This window comes from Girardinichthys multiradiatus, chromosome 1, assembly GCF_021462225.1.
Source record: "Girardinichthys multiradiatus isolate DD_20200921_A chromosome 1, DD_fGirMul_XY1, whole genome shotgun sequence".
Classification (NCBI taxonomy): Eukaryota; Metazoa; Chordata; class Actinopteri; order Cyprinodontiformes; family Goodeidae; genus Girardinichthys; species Girardinichthys multiradiatus.
The window spans coordinates 4,439,716-4,455,933 of record NC_061794.1 but is presented as its reverse complement, the minus strand read 5'-3'; the positions used below and the strand labels follow the sequence as shown (position 1 = coordinate 4,455,933).

Sequence of the window (16,218 nt, the reverse complement as noted above, 5' to 3'; positions counted from 1 at the left end):
TTATGTTCTCTTTTTCTATAAGTGTTTTTAAATTTTGTAAGTGTTTATAACTTATATTTGTATCTTTTTAGCCGAGTCTCATCTAAATTTCATTATGGTACATAATAACGATAAAGAATCTTGAATTTACTAATAGGAAGTGAGATTGTTTGGGTGTTGAAGTTTAAAGAAGCTGTTTTTTAAAAGAGGAAGTTCCATGTCAATTTGTTTAATCTTACATTTGGACTGGATAACAGATTTCAGTTGGTGATAAAGAATTTATTTTGCCATATGATTCTTCTGAATCATTAAAGGGTATGGAATCTTTTCCATTAAATCTGTCCTCTAAATAATTTGTTTCTTTACTGTACTCGTAGTCTTCCGCTTCATGTGGGACCAGGTCGCAGGGGGAGCAGACTCAGTACAGAGACCCAGACGTCCCTCTCCCCGAACACCTCCTCCAGGGAGAACCCAAGGCATTCCCAGGCCAGCAGAGAGACATAGGCCCTCCAGTGTGTCCTGAGCTGTCCCCTGGGCCTCTTCCCAGTGGGACGTGCCTGGAACACCTCCCGAGGAAGGCGTCCAGGAGGCATCCGGTATAGATGCCCGAGCCACCTCAACTGGCTCCTCTCGATGTGGAGGAGCAGCGGCTCTGCTCCGAGCCCCTCCCGGATGGCTGAGCTCCTCGCCCTATCTCTAAGGGAGTACCCGGCCACTCTACGGAGGAAGCTCGTTCTTTTGGTCATGACCCAAAGTTCATGGCCATAGGTGAGGGTAGGAACGTAGAGCGACCGGTAAATCGAGAGCTTCACTCTTCGGCTCAGCTCTCTCTTCACCACAACAGACCGGCACAGCGTCCTCATTACTGCAGCAGCCGTATCAGTCTGTCAATCTCCCGCTCCATTCTTCCCTCACTCGTGAACAAGACCCGAAGATACTTGAAATCCTCCACTTAAGGCAGGAACTCCTCTGCAACCTGAAGAGGACAAGCCACCCTTTTCCGGTCAAGAACCATGGCCTCGGACTTGGAAGAGCTGATCTTCACCCCAGCTGCTTCTCACTCTGTTGCGAAGCCCTGCTTCGCCAACACTGTATATAGTATATATTTTATTTTTGGAAGGATCATCATTTTAATTGCTGAAACTCCTCCCAGTGAAAAAGGGAGGGTTTTCCAACGTGTGAGGTTGTTGTCTATTAATTGGAGTAATGGGGTTTAAGTTAATTCAATGAGCTCATTCAGCCTGTTAGAAATATTGATGCCCACGTTTTGATGTTTCCGATCTGCAAAAGGGATGGTTGGAGAGAGATGAATTTAGAGAAGATAGGAAGGGCCTTTGATTTGTTCTAATTTTTAGTCATCTTAAATTAATAATTTATTTAATAGGGTTACTGTCTCTCCTAGAGAGGCGTTTGCATTTTCCAGAAAGAGCAACAGATCATCAGCATATAAACAAGTGTTCTGGATTCTATTATCTGTTCGAACTCCATAAATACTCCAGTGGTTCAATTAATATATCGGACAGTGAGCGGGAAAGTGGACAAGCCTGTCTGATTCTTCTCTCAAGACTGAAGCTCTGAGAAATCAAGCCATTTGTTTTTACACAAGTATTAGGTGAGATATGTAGTAGATCCATGACAAAAAAGTATGTCCAAATCAAAATTTGTATGAATTAGCAACCATAAATTTCCAATTAACTGTGTCAAATGCCTTTCTCTGCATCTAAAGAAACAATTAAAACACTATTATTCTGGATGTTACAAAAATCTATTAGATTGATGAATCTTATTATTTATTGCATACCGACATTTAACGAACCCAGTGTGGTCTGGATTGTGGCCAACGTCTTGCAGATGATTTTAAAATCTGCATTTACAATTGATATTGGACTGTAGCTAGATGGAAATGTTGGATCTTTATCCAGCTGAGGATAACAATTATGTTACCACAATTCATATTTGGAGAGAGTATCGAGGTCTCCTGAATCCCGTTGGAAGGAGGGACCAGCTATGGCCAGAACTCTTTGTAGAATTCTAGAGGGAAGCCGTCAGGTCCTGGAGCTTTACTTTTAAATGCTTCATGGAGTTCATTTGCTGCTAAAGGTAACTCCAAAACCTTTTTCTGTTTCTCATTTTATTATTAGGTTGATCATTTATTTTTAAACATTCTGTCCATCTTTAAGTAATGATGTGTTAAACCTCCAAAGATTTACATGTTGTGATAATGTTTTTTCACCATCATAGTTATTGGTGCCTCACATACTTCCTTCATAACAGCGCTGCTGACTAAAAGAAGTCTATACAGGAGAACGTTTGGTGGACCTGTGATAAAAAGATGGTAAATTCCTATGGGTGACATGAGCTCCAGGCACACAGACAAAAATCTTCCATATAATGATTTAGTGTTTTAACTGACTGCAAGTCACAAAGCGCATACGATCTGCTGGCCGAGTCTGTTTAGCATGAGCTTTTAATCTCCTCTTACCACAAGTGCTGTTCCAGTCTGGGTTGAAAAGGCAGAAAAGAGACTGATAAAAGCTTGGAATCATCCATACTTGGACAATATACTGTACATTAGCTATACACAGTCTTTGTTATTTATATTTATGTTAATAATTAATATATCCCTTTTGGATCAAATATGCTCTCTTTGAATGTAAACTGTATCCGTCTATAAATTAATTATTTTCAATTAAGTAGTAACTCCTCTTTGCTTAGAATAATAGTTAAAAAAATAGTAAATTCTGGTGTACTTCATATCTCCAACTATGAGGTATAAACTAAGTTTGTACTGTAAGTATATCTTCCTGTATACGTGTGTGTGTGTGTGTGTGTGTGTGTGTGTTTGTGTGTCAAAGTAAACTAAAATTAGAGAGACACACATCAAAATCCCAGTCACAATAAGTTGTGCGTTCACATTAAACTATTATATTATTAAAGTTCAAAAAAGTGTCATGTTGTTTTCTAGTGCTGTAAAACATAACATTCCAGTGGCTCTCAGTGGAAAAATAAACCCTGCATGAGCTCAGACCTAATGATGCTTAGATGACCACTTGTCATGAGAACATGAGGAACTCCATGGCCTCATGGGTACAAACCCAAAAACTCTGTTCACTCAGGAATAGAAGAAATTAACAGCAGAGACACGAAAATTAGGATAATAAAGGAGAGACAGAAAAGGTAGCCCAAGGTCAGAGATAAAATTACTGGTTATAAATCGTCCTTTGGATCAATGGGTGGGTTTGAGCTGGGTGTGAATCACAGGTCGATGCTTGCTGGAGGAATGTAGATCAGCTACAGCAAGGGTGTGTTACATAGCTGCTGTCAGGCACACCAGCTCAAACATGACAAGAATATTTCCCAAACTAGCACTGAGTCTAGATCAAGCTCCCATTCATGGTGTTTCCAAAGGTCTCTGAATGCCTGTTAAAGGTGTTTTAGTCAGATGAGATAGTCCATGTCATCTGTTAGGACATACATTCACTAACACTTTCTGATACGTGTGTGTGTATATTCTTCTCCTGAAAAGCCACTAAACATGCAAAGAATCTGGCAGTATTCCCAGCAGACCACAAGCTTACTGGAGCCCATATACGGACAAAGATTGCCACAGATTCCCCATCTGCTGACTCACAACTCTTTGCCCAATCCTCTTTTTATGTCACTGATCTTTCTCTTGTCCCCAGAATTCCCATGACTCATCCATTTGACACGTTTTTGCTGCTGGAAAGACCTCCTAACAACAAACAACATGACATGCCAGCAACATCCGCGACTGACAGCTCGTCTTTATCCCGGCCTCTCAACAAAAGAGGGGACAGAGAAGTAAGCCCATGGGGGCAACAGAAAGAGAAAAGACAGCACAACACCAAGGTCACACAGGAACACCGGAGGAGGTTCGTACTGAGGTAGAAAGAACCCTCTGTGGTGTCTTATTATTTACACAGCACAGGAAAGAAAATGTAACATGATGTGATTTGTATGTGACACACAGAAAGATGGGGAGAAACACAGATAACTATATACTAGGAAAACATAACTGCACACTTCGTAGATAACTGTCAAATGTTTCAATATTTGTTCATGTGTTTCTTAATAAACTTAAATGATGCTGTGTTTATATTGTTAGTTTTGTTCGATGTATTAAATCAACATTTATATTGCGGTTATTAAAAGAAACACAATCATAGGCTGCATGGTGGAGCAGTTGGTAGCACTGTTGCCTTGCAGCAAGAAGGTCCTAGGTTTGACTCCTGGCCGGGGGTCTTTCTGCATGGAGTTTGCATGTTCTTCCTGTGCATATGTGGGTTCTCACCAGGTACTCCGGCTACCTCCCACAGTCCAAAAACATGACTGTTAGGTTAACTGGTTTCTCACCCTTAGGTGTGAATGAGTGTGTGCATGGTTGTTTGTCCTATGTGTGTCTGTGTTGCCCTGCGATGGACTGGCGACCTGTCCAGGGTGTACCCCGCCTCCCGCCCATAACCTACTAGAGATCAGAATCAGAAAAGCTTTATTGCCAAGTACGTTTGTGGACATACAAGGAATTTGTTTTGGCGTAGTCAGTGCAATACAATACAAATTAAACAGTATAAACATATCTACAATATAATATAAATATATGTGCACAGTTTTAAGTGAGTGAGAGTAAATATAGAGCAGTATAAGATAGGCACCAGTTTCCCTGTGACCCACTATGGAAGAAGCGGTAGAAAATGACTGACTGACAAATCATATCTCTTTTTAGTGTTGATGTGTTAGCACACAACTATCCTCCACCCACCACACCCTCCACAAGATGAGGGAAACACAAAATGATGTACTTTATGACAATCAAAAAAACGTATGAAAGAGTTTAGGACTTTTTTTGAAGGCTGACTTTTTTTAAATCACGAGAACAGCCCTTCTAGGTCTAATGCTATGGTTTAAAGCTGAGAAAAGGTAGACTGGTCCATTCTAGTGAGTGGGTCAATCTTTCTTTCAAGCAGAGAAATTGAAGTAACTCTGTGTTCACTTAAAATTCACAGGGTGGGCAGGGAGATTGTAACCATTTCCCTGGTAATGTTGGCATTACTCTGGTCTGTCAAGGTGAAAAAAGAGAAAAATGATAAATTGCTCATTCTTAAATGAGGAAACAGATTTAGCATCTAATCTCAACTTGATCTTCCATTTAGTTTTCTAAATCTTGCAGAACCTTTAGCTTGAATAGACTATATTCATGTATAACAATCTGACGAATTACATCTCTGACCTTCATCAGTCTCCCACGTTTATTTAGTATAAACCGTTCGTATATCACCTGTCACTGTGTGATTAAGAACAACATTTGGCAAATACTTCTCCTTGGAAAATTTTAATATTGTCTGAGAATGCAAAATATAGCCACAAAATGCACAGGCAAGCATGCATACCCTCAGTGTGTTCAGACAAAACAAACATCAGGAAATGTCTTACATTCCACTCTGACCTCATAAACAGACAATAAGATGATGGCCTGTGCTAAATTAGCCACAATAGTGTTATGTAACAGACACAAATGACCAACTAGAGTGTTTGACCGTTTCCTCAAACATCCAAAAGCTGAGATGTTCTCTCCTCCTTTCCTCCCTCTCCTTAAGTTCTATGAAACAAGCTACAATGAAGCTACTACACAGCTTATTCCTGCTCTTCTTTCTGCTCCTTTCATACATCCCTCTTTACCCCCTCCCTTCATTTTTTTTACTGCTTCTGCTTGGAAGAAAAAAACTTCCCCGTTTTTTTCCCTTAAAAGGGCAAAAGCAAACTGGATCTTGGCAGCCCTCCCATTCCTTAGGCTCTGGTTTCAGACTGGGAGGGAGGAGGGCGGGAAGGACAGGGAGGAGGGATAGGGAGGCAGGGGGGTGGAGAACCCAAGGAAAGAAAAAAAGGGAAGTGCTGGTGGATAGGACATTTTTAAACCCACCCTGACAATATAACCAACTGAAAATGGGATCTGTGTATCTGAGTAAAATGTTAGGAAAATGAGTTTTGGAAAGCATCGTATCAGGAAAGGAAAATAGGAGATTAACGGTAGGGGAGGAAGGGCAGGATAGGCAGCATAAGGAAGACACAGGCAAAATGATTGATGAGGTTTAATACACAGCAAGGAGCTTTGATCAACTGTTTGCTTCCTGAAAACATCTGAGAATCATTGTCAAGTCTGAGAGCAGAATCTGGGTTTCCAAGTAACTGATCATTCTCGATCTGGCAAAAGATTAGTCAGGTATGGAATAGCTGATATCCTTGAAAGTAATCTCTTGTAACATAGTAACAGTCGGCAGGGTATAGGCAAACTTAAAAAGGCCTGTGCAGCTTTTCCACATAATCCAATTCTGGCACTGGCATTTCTGTGGAGTTCATCTTAAAGATGACCGTCTCCTCGTTTAGTCTGGACATAAGGCATTGAGTGCTGGGGCAGCTTTCCAACTATGATGTAACATAATAGCTGGAATACCACTGTTCTCAATGGGAATGCAGCCACTGCTCATCTGCAGTATTCACTTGACCAGTCCTCTTTAGTCTGTGCAGAAAGAAAATCATAATAATGCCTCATTTGCCTTAATAATGAGTCTGTAGCAGGTGATGCATTTTGACCCAGCTGACTTAATACATTCTTTTCACCTTGGTTGAGCATCAAAACTTCCTTATGAGGGTATATAGGGCTAAGTATCTAACAAAGAATCCCTAGAAGCCAGGGTTGAGTATCATGATGATGAAAAAAATGAGAGCAATTTGTTGTGCTTCCAGGGCATTCGGTGTACATACAAATGTGTACATGTTTTTAACTTTTACTTTAATCTGCTCTAAACTTCATATCTATATGCTGTGAGCGAGTGAAGCCGAGGTCAAATTCCTTGTTTCCTGAAATAAATAATGATCACTCAAGGTACAGGCAGGCAAAGAGCAGGTACCCCTCAAAGAGGAGCTATACGTGTGACACGGAGGCAGGTCGGCAGCAGCCCTCAGGCCAGAGAGGCACAGGATACCGGACCCCTCTACCCAACCCCGCCACCACGTCCCCTACCAATGGGACAGCCCCAAAGAGGTAACGGGAGCGGGACCCACACCAGGCCCCACTTCAGTACTTTCAGCCCACAGCCGGCCAAAAAAATCCCCATGTTCGTTTCTTTTTTCTTTGTACCTCTGCTTTTGTATGTTAATATCAGCTCGAACGTGTGCTTCGGCAAAAACTTCAGGAGCATCAAAACAGATCACTGGATTCTAAACTCAATGTTTGCCGTTTTGTCAGTAATATGGGAAAAATGTATTGCATTTTGAAGCAATATGGTAACTGGAGGATATAACTGCTGGTTGCCACATATGCATGTGTCCTAACCTGCACATCCCACCTCCAAAGCTAAGACAGGAGAGCCGCCAGGAACAAAGTTACACCATCAGTCTGTTTTCTACACATGCAGCATTCATGGAAGTGTTTACTGGCCATCATCCTGATGTTTCTACGAACACCAGACAGGCGAGTACAGGTCCAGAAGTGTTCCCGAAGGGCTTTAAATCAGGACTCTGCTGCTGAGGCAAAGATCCTGCTGATAAGAATGGGACTTTTGTACAAACAGCTCTTTGTTTAATTGAGACACGTCAGATGCTTCTGAGCAGCTCAAGGTTTCCCAGGCCTTCTTCCGGATATTAAGAGAAATTTAGCTAAGCAACATCCTAACACAGTTGGAGATTTAAATTCTCATGAATGCAATGGGCAGAATAGGTCACAAGACCTTTAATGGCTCTTTTTCATTTAAGGTTCCCATTCTGCACGTCTCCAGTTTACTCTGTCTCCCTCTTCTCAACACATAACCTGTTGTGTAGCCATGAACCCACTGACGGCTGGAGTTATGGTGGCTTAAGCCCCGCCTCAAGCCGTCAGTGCAGTGCACTGTGCTGCTATTGATGTTACTGTGTAACATTGTTACATTCAATATCTACATGCTCCCCCTAACTCAGATTTTAATAAACAACAACGTAAGTTATTATAACTATGCAGATGACACACAGCTATACGTTACAATGTCACCAGGTGACTATGAACCCATCCAAGCACTGGGTAAATGCTTAGAAGAAATCAATGCATGGATGGGCCTAAATTTTCTTCAGCTGAATCAAAACAAAACTGAAGTAATAATCTTTGGACCAAAGAAAGAGCGTTTAAAAGTTAGCACAAAGCTTCAGTTAATACAGCTAGAAACCACCAGTCAGGCTCGAAACCTGGGTGTAGTGATGGACTCAGACCTGAACCTTCAGAGGCACATAAAGACAGTAACAAGGTCGGCCTTCTATCACCTAAAAAACATCTCCAGGATTAAAGGACTAATGTCTCAGCAGGAAAAACTAATTCATGTGTTCATCTTTAGTAGAATTGATTACTGCAACGGTGTCTTCACAGGTCTGCCTAAAAAGTCGATCAGACAGCTGCAGTTGATCCAGAACGCTGCTGCCCGCGTCCTCACTAGAACTAAGAAAGTGGAGCACATCACCCCGGTTCTAAAGTCCTTACACTGGATCCCTGTAGCTCAGAGAATAAAGTTTAAAATACTTCTGTTAGTCTATAAATCACTGCTTAGCACCAAAATACATTACAGATTTGTTGTCAGTATATCAACCACCCAGACCTCTCAGGTCATCTCGATCAAATCTACTCTGCACAACCGGAACCAGAACTAAACATGGAGAAGCAGCTTTTAGTTCTTATGCTCCACTAATCTGGAATAAACTGCCAGAAGACTGTAAAAGTGCCGAAACCCTAAGTTGCTTTAAATCAAGATTAAAAACTTATTTGTTTAGAGTGGCCTTTGACTGTGCCATTTAGGCATGATTAGTTGCGTTTTCAGTCCAATTTTCCATTCATTTTTTTGTCAATCATTCTATTCTCTTTATTTTATTTTACTTTTTTAAATTACCTCGTTTGATTTTATCATTTGATTTGTTTTTCTGTCTGTATCTGTGTTTATTTGCTTTGTGATTGTATTGTAATTGTATGTACAGCGCTTTGAGTGTCTCCTTGCTGAAAGGTGCTATATAAATAGACTTACCTTACCTAATGTAATCTACGTGAAACGATAAAAATAACTAGAAAATAAAAATTAAACAAAGTACAAATAATATTTGTATTATTTTATATATAGGAATGTCTTATGTTTTTTTTTATGTAAATATTGATCCACTGGCATAATTATCTGGACCACAACCCAGTCAGAACTTATAAAATAAGGCTCAGTGGTTCTGGTGGGGGTGGAGTGGGGTGGGGCAGGTGAAGCAGAGAGGAGACACTGCTGTCTGGACTCCTGAAGCTCCAAACTTTGCCTGAAGAAGTTACAATTTTGGGTTTTATAAGGACGTTTTTGTCTCAGCCATGGCAATAATGAGGACTTGAAAGAGCAAAACCACGGGCGACGGTGGCAACAGTAGTAGATTTTGTTCCTGTAACCGGTGTGTTGCCAGTCTGTCTTATTCATTGTGTCCTTGGGCAAGACACTTCACCCGCCTTGCCTGCTGATGGTGGTCCGAGGGCTCTTTGGCGTCATTGTATGGCAGCCTCACTTCTGTCAGTCTGCCCCAGGGTAGCTGTTACTATAATGTAGCTTACCACTGTCAGTGTGTGATGGTGTGTTTTTGAATGGGTGGATGCCTCAATGTAGTGTGAAGCGCTTTGGAGCCTCTGTGGACTTGATAAAACACTATACAAGTGCAGGCCATTTACCATTTACCTTTGACTGTGGTGAAGGTAATTTAGGGTTGGATATTTGTGCTCTGCCGATTCCGTGGGTTCTTCCTTCTGTTTGATCAGATGCAGGCAGTCTGATTACGGTTGCAGCCTGCTCCCTCCTCCTGGACTGTTAAGAAATTTCCAAACCAAATGCATTGTTTTATAATGCTATTATTTTGTGTGTTTTGGGGGAAATGTTTGAGAGTCTGAACAGCTGATTTTATGTATGATCAGCTGGTTTAGGATGTTTTTAAATACAGCGCCCCCTACCTGTGTGTAATTCAGAAAGCTGATGTGTTGTTTTTCTTTTCTTTCAGCCTTCAGGCATGGTTGATGATCTCTAAATAGTAAAATTATATTTCAGTTTGTCCCGCTCCGGCCATTGTGGTCCTAAATATTATTGTAGATGCTCTTGAGTTTTATTAACTTTTTTCTGTACTATCTTAGTGAAAGCCTTCTCATTTTTTCCGTCCTGGTTCCATGACCAACTAGGTACCGGAATGGAAGAAACGGTAATACAAAGCTTGCAAAACGGACTGGGACGAGTGGAGCCGGCCTAGGTAGAGCCCCTGGAAAAGGGCCACAAGTCGATGTCACTACACTAACGAACACGTGAGTTTTCTCTTAGGTTTATCATGGCTTTGACAACTGTAGAAAGATAGATTATGTTTGAGAAGAAAAGCCTTTCCCATTCCCACAATCTAAGAATTGTGGGAATGGGAAAAGCTTTTATTGAGGCTTGTCTAGCTCAGCCTATTGAAAAATCTACCTTGGAAACAGTGGACCCACCTTTAACACCAACATACAGAGAAACACCTGCATAACACCGCAATGGCTTATGCTTTGCTTAATCAGTAGATCAACATAATTAAAAATCATTTTCTAGAATTGTTATTGGAAATATTACACCATCCCTATGCTCATCAACTATGGTGCAACAACAACAGTCTTATTATCTCATACTCAAACCATCAGACTACAGTATTAGGAGACTGAAGGAAGCAGAGGAAAGAGTGGTCATTTTCATGAACTCATATGAGAAAACTTAAGAAAACATGTAAGGTTGCTGTATATTAGCAGATCGGATTTTTAGGGCAGCACAATATATTAAATGAAAGTCATACAATTACCAGTATGTGCAATATGGTAGTTGCAAAGAACTGTGTACATTTATTAAGTGCTATGCATTCAGGCTCTGCATATCGATATTAGCCTGTTGGTTGGACTCTAACTGGCCTTATTGTACATGCCTGGTTCAGGTTTTTAAATGGCTTGCTTGTTGATTCTACAAATATTGTACTTTAACAAGTGTACATTAGGCCTTTTTATGGGTGTGCATGTATGAGGAAGGGTTCAAATGTAGTCACTTCCAAGAAAGCAATAACCCCCATTTTGTAACAGCGATTTTAAACAGTTCACTAAGATGGTTTGGTACCAAGGTTTAAAGCTTCTTTGGGGGAATTCAAAACTACGATGGACAAGTTTCGTGTTTTTCTTAGAACGAGGTAAAGCTGCAGGCTCAGATTTCTGGTGTCATTCTGACTATTTATTCAAATCTCATTGGTAAAGAAAACATTTCCTTTAACATTTGTCTTGCGTTGGTTAATGATTCTTGTGAATCATTAATTTCTTGTGAAATTTTCAAAAAGCAAGAAATCTAGAACTTAACCAAATGAGGCACTGAGGGCTGTTGCCTCACAGCCAGTAGACATCACTTGTTAGGGTGGAGAAACATGTTCCAAGTGTGCCTGAACATGCATGTCAAAGTCAGGATGGAAATATGCCTTTCTTCATCATTTTGATTGAGTCGCAACACGTGATCTTCCACTGCTTTACAGGTTAATGACTGTTTTCTGTCCAGCTCCTGGTGTTCTTCTCTGCTGCTCTCTGGGTGGAGCAAATTACTGGTTACTCTTGAGTAACTCCTAATAACAGTGTTGCACTGAGCACTGTTGCAGATCCATTCTTGTCAGTTGTTAGCAATAGTTCAACTGTAAGACAAACGAGAAGTGAACAGGCGTGTACATCCAAGATTCAGCAGCAAGGTCAGCATTTCGGGCAGAAACTTATAGAAATGAGATGGAAATTGTTAAAGAGAATCCATGAGGAGGTTCAGAGAAAAGGAACGGAGACTGTATGCATCTTGCTGAACAGAAATAGCACTTTGATCATTTGTGGCGAGTATTGCTGCCTGGGTGTGGTCCTTTTTCTGCTATGAACAGAGGAAGTGAAAGAAGAGTGGGATGCTACTCATCTTCAGATGAAGGGAGTCAAACAAGACAGCTGGACATGAGGATGAGTCAGCAGCAGGAACAGACAGTCCTGAGGGGGAGGATCACTGGAGCCTGGTACAGCATGATTTCATGAAGCACTCAACAATGACACATTACAAACTTCACCCCACAAATTGAGCAAGCCACACATTGGCTCCTCCTCTTTGGACATGTCAGGTTTGTTGGGGTTCAAACAATGCCATCCCTTCACCTGCTGACTGCAGAAGAAGAATGGACCATGCGTGTGGAAACCCCAAACTGAACCAGATATTCCCTGAGGATGACAAGGACTCAGTCACGCCTGATTCACACAGACCTCTTCCTTTGACTGGCTGCAAGTTGGCACTCATTGCTCCAGGTGTTACTCCTCACACAACACTAAAACTCTTCATTTGGGCAACAAAACACTGTTTTAGGAAAGAGCAAATTCAGTACCGGCTATTTAAGAAAGACTGGACTCCGCTGCGATGATATGACCTATATGTACACTGAACCAGTGCAGAAAACATTCAATCTACACATATTACTCGGTAAACCAATATTTGAAATAAACTACAAGACAAGCAGCTGCATGTTGGCAAAGCTCATGAAATCAAGTTCCATGTCATAAATGTTGAGGAGTCGTTTCTGTTGCTGTGGAGAAATTAAACCCACAGCAAGACATGAGTACAGACAATGGCCCTGTGTTTTGCCTCTCTGTGTCCCTGAGTGCAGGATCAGTTTTCTCTCATACTAGGCCTCAGTTACATCCAAGCTGACCAAATTCAGTCCAACTAAGTTCTGCCAAGCTCAGATTATCTCAGGCAGCAGAACAGAAAAACACAGGGCCCCATTCTGCACATTCAGACAGAGCCCTTCCTCCCAAAACGGCTTGAAATGTGAACAGACAGCAACGCTGCAGCCCTGCAGGAAAACTGCTCAGTCACATTCATGCTCAAACACTGGATGTTTAAACGAACAATTTAATGGGAGAAAATGTTGTAGTCAGTAACTCTGGATCTGCATCATAAAGTGACCTAAAACAACCAGCACCTCCGTGAAATAAAGTTTGCAGCTTCATTCAGCTGGAGCAGCTGGGCTTCAGTCATGATCACACCCACCTATGGACACCAGCTTGATGTTCTCCTTGTCCAGGAACTCCAGCGCCACCGACACGTTCTCCAGCTGCATCTGGCGGAAGGTGGGCCTTTGGTTGTACTTTCGGAACATTTTCTTCTGGGACAGAACCTCAAGAAGTCCGATAAGCCGCAGCCCGTCGCTAAGATCCGTTTGCAGGTTTCCGATCCGTTTGTTGACGCATTTCAAGTGCTCGTTACACCAACGGGTGAACGTGTTCTGCTGGATCTTCTTCCACGGGGCATCCTCGGCCAGGTCCTTCTCTGTGGCGGGCATTTCTGCGTCCTTGTCCGAGGAGAGAGCGTTGGGAGCGGTCGCGGCGCTCTGATGGAGGCGGGGATGAGAGCCGCTCATTTTTATGGTCTCCGCTGCGCCGTGGTTCGCTGGCTCGATCTGGGTGGAGTCTGTTCGACTGTTCCCTCTTTCTCACTGTCTCTGGTTTACTTTGTGACTGATCTGTATGAGAGAAGGAAAAGAAACAGATCAGCATTATAGGCTGACTTATAGCATGAAGACAGAAACTTCTCAGAGGCGTGTGAGTGAAAAATGGAGTGATTTGGATGAGTCTGAGTGATGAAGTAGCTCTAAGCTCATTGGTTAGAAGTTTTATGTTGGGATCTTTAACTCTAAATGAAATAGCACAAAACACAAAAGAAAGACAATGTATTAAATCTGAATGATTGTTTATTACTATCAGTGCAGATCTATCTGAAAACAACATCACCAGAGCAACGAAAACATATGAAAGGACATATCTTCTGTTAGCACTGAAGGGAAAACTTTCAAAATGGGAAAGTTGGTATATTTGAATACCCTAAGGCAATGTCTTCTACACAGTAAAAAGACATTTTGTTGGGTGATAAATATTAGCATTAAAACTGTGTATATTTTTCATCAAGTAATTAGTATAATTTCCAATAATGGTTAATTTCTGACAACAATAACTTCTTTGTTTTGGTATAAAAATGGAACCCAAACTTCTTGTATCTAAAGAGGTTGGTGTAGAATCAGAATCACAATGCTTTTAGTGTCATCATACAAGTCCATTATGAAATTATGTGAAAATGTGCAAGTAGAAAAATATAAAAATATAATGGTAAAAGCTATAAAAACTATGCATAATACAAAAAGAAAGAACAAGTGTGCTCAATCAGGGAAACATTTAAAACATACAGGGCATTGTGACTCGAGGACCAGGGTTGAAAACTACTGGTTTAGACAAGTGTCTACTCCTCATGCTGATGCTCTTGGACTGACTGTTTTTATGCAGTATGATATAGCAGCAGCTTCAGTAAGGCAGTTTATTTTTGCAGCTAATTGTATGTTGTAATATGTATTGTTGAACTAACTGGTTTGCAGTTGGCCAAATTTCTTATATGTCTGCTTAGATAATCAAAATCGGACATGTCTGAACATGAACTCTAGTAGCTGTTCACACTGCACCAAAATGTAAAGAATCATAACTTGTAGCTTTAGCAGGTGTTTTCACACAGTGATCAGTGGATGTATTTCCAGTAGATGAGGAATTAAAACCAATCTGCTTTCTAAACTGAACCGACCACAAAAAACAATCTGAATGTTTACTCCTAAGGAAAGCCCTTGCCCCAACTTGTGTTTGGGTAACAACTGACTACCAAAGAAAGGTCAGCTTTTGAAAAGGAATAACAGGACTATTGATAGTAGATCAGGTATGATTTTATGTTTCAGAAACGAGTAATGCCGTTTTATCCTTTTATGATTGACAATAATTAATTAGAGCATGACATCCTGTTCTTTACGTCACTGACCTCATTATCTACCAACAGCAGAAAATTACCACATACCAGTAATCAACTCATAAGCTGTAAGTGATTTAAAAGCAAGGACAGCGCCTGGACAATGTCGAATTAAATCATACTTTTAGCTTTGTTCTATAGAAATGGAGCTAAAGAAGCAGCTAAAAATGTCATTTTTTAGGTCATCCTCCCAAATCTTTGAAAGATGAAAATTATTATATTATCCCATTGAAATTGAATTCACACAAAGCATCGGGGATCATAGGCATATGTTGGACAGGATGAACAATACTTGTGGTTGGGAAACCATTTGTGTTGAAGCTAGAATAAACTTTTTTGTCCAGCTTTAACTAGTTTTGCAACAGCGCTGATGCTAATGTCAAACATGCTAGCAAAAGATTTAGTATTAGACTTAATTACAAACCAATCCTTGTATTTGATGTAGATCTAAGTTTGTAGGCTTTAAATGTACAATGATTCTGGATTGGGAACTTTTATGTACTTGCTATTAGACTGTTGTTTTATTAACAGCTACATAAATGTGCAAATTTTGGTCATTAAATTTGAATAATGAAATAATTTGTAATTTGAATAAAATATTCTTAAAAACTTGTCAAAATGTAACTTTGTAGAGAAAGAAAAAGTTGAAAATGTGTCGAAACTCATCTAATTTATTTAAGTATCTTTCAGCTGTGACGCCTAAAAAATAAATAAATAATTTTTACCATCTCCCCAAAAATGTTTGCAAATGATAACCCCACCTTTATTGACTGAATTCTAACTTTTGTGTTTTTGGTGATATTTGACAAGCTAAGACAGAAATAGATTTAATATTTAACAGATTTCCTGCATTTGTCTGTGACATCAGCTGTGATTTTCTTTGTGAATGCATAACTCACAGGGGATGACCTGTTGGTTGGATCATGTGCAATCAGTAAATACAATCACAAACAAAAACATGTACAGCGCATAAAAAGGACATTTCAATAATTTAATTTACAAATGAGTATCAGAGGACTTAAGTGAGATTCACCAGACAGAAACATCAGCTCTGGATGGAGTTTGATGGTGGTTGTATTGTGTGAGAACCAGGTTTTGTACAGTGGAGTGTTCTGATTATAACTCACTGTAGTCTGAGACATGTTTAGGTACCCTCAGATGCCTCTTGGTTAACCCTAACCCCTAATACGAGGCTATTGTACAATGCAACCACCTGCCCTCTTGTGTCTGGACTAAGATGGTTTGGCAACAGCCAGTAATACCACTCATTCTCTCTGTCCATTTCAGAGATCAGCTGGTTGCAAATCAAATGATTTCCATACCCATCACTAACCTGCATGATCCA

At 40.6% G+C, this 16,218-nt stretch overlaps 1 protein-coding gene across 4 annotated transcripts in view; it reads right to left on the bottom strand.

The window, feature by feature from the left end:
• The window catches only part of flna (filamin A, alpha (actin binding protein 280)), a 69,617-nt gene that overhangs the window by 40,592 nt on the left and 12,807 nt on the right, over positions 1-16,218 (bottom strand). For all 4 annotated transcript variants that reach the window (XM_047377854.1, XM_047377874.1, XM_047377865.1 and 1 more), the window contains exon 2: positions 13,083-13,554. In XM_047377854.1, the coding sequence (XP_047233810.1) occupies positions 13,083-13,452 (370 nt within the window). In that variant the 5' untranslated portion in view covers positions 13,453-13,554. The remainder of the gene's footprint in view (positions 1-13,082; positions 13,555-16,218) is intronic.